This window comes from Zea mays, chromosome 1, assembly GCF_902167145.1.
Source record: "Zea mays cultivar B73 chromosome 1, Zm-B73-REFERENCE-NAM-5.0, whole genome shotgun sequence".
Lineage (NCBI taxonomy): Eukaryota > Viridiplantae > Streptophyta > Magnoliopsida > Poales > Poaceae > Zea > Zea mays.
In genome coordinates, this window is record NC_050096.1 from 205552322 (window position 1) to 205555738 (window position 3417).

The 3417-nt window shown below is 49.5% G+C and overlaps 1 protein-coding gene across 1 annotated transcript; it reads right to left on the reverse strand.

Annotated features, from left to right (window-relative positions):
* Positions 1-1125: 1125 nt before the first annotated feature.
* On the reverse strand, positions 1126-2863 carry LOC100274884 (uncharacterized). Its single transcript, NM_001367445.1, has one exon. The coding sequence runs from the start codon at positions 2700-2702 to the stop codon at positions 1851-1853; it is 852 nt and encodes a 283-aa protein (NP_001354374.1). The 5' UTR covers positions 2703-2863; the 3' UTR covers positions 1126-1850.
* Positions 2864-3417: the final 554 nt, after the last annotated feature.

Consider the following 3417-nt stretch of genomic DNA (forward strand, 5'->3'; position numbering starts at 1 on the left):
GGTTCTTAGACCAGATCAGGTTCACGCAAACCGAGAGCACAGATACACCACCGTCCAGCCTCTTGCCATGGTGGGTACACGCTACTCCCGCCATCGCTCCACGCCCATTTCGTGTTATCTTATTCTGGCCTTAGTCTGCCCGAGGCAAGGCTTACCCATGACGAGGCATGTGACCAGTTAAAGGGTCCTCGATCAGCACGCCTACATACGCATTCAATCCTTAATCAACCTGGGTAGAACATCACCTGTTCCTAACCCAAGTCTCGATTTAAGTACTTCCATCCTTAGGATTGTTTCTGTTCCTTAGGATGAAAAGAGCATCATAGGGAAGTTTACAGTAAGATCCCACCATTGCTCCAAATGAAAATATTCTTGCAGGTAGAAGCCATCCTTTCTCGAGCTAGGCTAAGCACAACCTCTATCCACAAGATCTAAGCAGGGCTAAGTATTTTTGTAAATCATATTTTGATACTTCACAGAAGTATCTATAAAGGTATGGATATCAAGGCAGGCAATGCATCAAAGGGTTCCAAACAACTCCTATAAACCTAATGCACATTTCACTAGACTTAAAGTGTGCGAACATTATTTAAAAACACAAGGAAGGGGTTGCATGCACCGGGGCTTGCCTGGGTAACACTAGGTTAGTGTTGTTAGACGACGTCCACTTGACGATCAGCCTTTGTTCTGATACTTGCTCAGTCTGCCCTTCTTCATGTTTGTTCATCTGCACCACCACGCGGATTAGCCCGCGCTTGGGGTCGACTTGGCTTGTCTTCCGCATCGCGCGATTAATTAACGTTCCTGAATGAAATGCATTATGCATATAAATGTATATCGACGGAAATATTACAAACCTAAATAATGCTACGCGATAGCGAATTAAAACACCTAGCAGCGAGGCGTTAAACTATCTTATACAGAAACACTAGTTATTAGCGTACGACTAAGCGTAATAATTGTGCTTCTCTAGATTAACTAAAACTAACACAAACATCATGAAACATAAACTATACACATTTAATACAGTTAGCCTAAACATAACTTATCAGCTAATTGTTTAACTTCTAAACTTATCACTCGTTTTATAGATTATACTACATCGCTCATAAAGAACTAATTTAATTTTATTTTTCTCCTCACATATTTTACATATCAACAATTAATTAATTATTTCTTTATCGTGAATATACATACATCTATAGAAGTGATTAAAATATTTTATCATTACACAGGCCTACTCATATTCTACTCGGTACACTAATTCAGCTGATTGACCGAAATAGCGAAATAATTCGCTCTAACTGAACCTGGCTCGATAATCGCAAGAACTGCGAAGTCGACGAGAGTTTCGTGACTTACGCAATTTATCGAGCACCTTAATGTGTATCGCACTAGCACATTAATTTATTCAACGATTGAACTATTCTAAATAATTTATCAGCTTACCGTTTCAGCAGCTGACTCGAAGCCGCAAGATCGCCGCAAGATCGGTAGCGATTTTCTGATCCAGGCAATTTGTCGAGCGCTTGGAGAATATCGCGCTGCTAGCTTTGTCTTCACCCGATTCTTGGGATTTTTTTATGACGCATGGAACGACAACGAGATCAAGTCTGGAGCGAGCTGGTGAGATAGAATCCAAGCAGGGTCGACGACTGGCAACCACAACGGACGGAAGTTACGGCGAACTGCACGCAGAGGAGCGGATCGGACTTGGCGGCCTTGATCTACCACTAGTACCCACACCGCAGCAACAACAGCGGAGCTGACGCGCGCACGGCGGCTTTGAAAACGGGCAGAAGGAGGGAGAAGCAAGGGGATTCGACGAGCTAGAGATGGACGCCGAGCAATCACTTGAATAAGGTCGACGGCGAGGTCTGTCGGGAGTGAACATCGACAGACAACGCGGCACGACGAATGTGCATAGCTTTAAAACCACGTGCGCGAGATCTGGTCAGAACCGAGGACGAACGAGCAGAGAGGAACGTGTCTGGGAGCTCTACGGCGATGGGTACGCTGCCGAGGTCCACCTCCACTAGCTGCAAGTGGAACAACGGCGCAGGAAGATAGAAGCTCAGAGTCGAGCGCTGGCCAGGGAACAGGGCCGAGCGGTTGAAGCGATGCCGATGGGGAGCACCCCCACAGAGCATGGCGCTTCGGCAAGGATGTGCCAGCCCGAGGCAAGGCAAGCTGAAGGCCGGGCGAGGGCACTGACCGCCGGCGAGCCAGAGCAGCGGACAGACACAACCAGGTTCATGGCGAGGTTGAGGCGCGGTGGCGTCCAAGATCAGCACGAGCACAGACAGGTCGGCGGCCGAGCAGGGAGCCAGCGCGAGGCCAGCCATGGCGAGCAGGCGCTGGAGTGCCGCGATGGGGCGAGGTGGAGCGCGGCTGCGCACACAGGGAGAACGGAACGCGCGCGACGAGCCAGAAACCGAACCAGAGCGCGGCGAGCAGGGAGCTCCGGCAGCGCGCGGCCATGGCACGATGGGAAAGAAGACGTGTTGGGGAAGAGAGAGAATCTCGGGTGCTGCAGCTTGCAGGGAGCCAAGTTGCCGCGCGGGGGAAAAAAACTTGGGGCGCGGCACCAGGGCACGGCTGAGGGCGAGCTGTAGGCCGGCGAGCACCATGGCTGGGAGGGACTCGGCACCAGGGAGCTCCGAGTAGAGGCCAGTGCCAGGGGCGCGACGACCATCATCCATGGCGAGCAGAGGCGGTTCGAGAGGGCACCGGCCATGGAAGATAGGGAAGAAAGAGGAGGCCGATCAGAGAGATGGAGAGGAGGCCGAGCAGAGAGAGCAGGAGGGCGCGCGACGTGCTGATGGCCAGGGAACAGGCGCTGGACGAGTTGCTCGGCAGGGAGGCGCTGGACGAGTTGCTCGGCAGGGAGAAGAAGATGGCCGTGGTAGGGAGCCAGCCTGGGCACGGCACAGGGGATAAAGAAGAAGCATCGGCGGCGGAAAAAATCTCCAGCACAACACCGACATCTCTAGTGCGGCAAAAAAAATCCAAGGGAGAGAGAGGGTGACGTGAGGTTGAGGATAGGGATGGCTGTAGAGTTTTCTTTTTTTTTCTTTTATTTCTTCTCCTTTTTACAGAGAATTATAGATCACGATTTTTAGCGATAACAAAAAGGTCGACAGTGTTTGCGACATAGTTTGATTCGATTCGAAATCTGAGAAATTTATCTGTGATCTGAATATCTGATTCCATGGCAATTTGCGTGATAATCGGATCTCAATTATAATTCTTGGACGCGCTGTCACGGTTTTGATTTAGTGAATACTTGAAATCAGATGAATTTGCACCCGTCATTTATATCCAAAGTTTTGGATCAGACAAGAAACGACAGACCGAAATAAACTGATTTCGGTACTGATAATTTGTTCGGCGTGATTCGACCGAAATTAGCCGAAA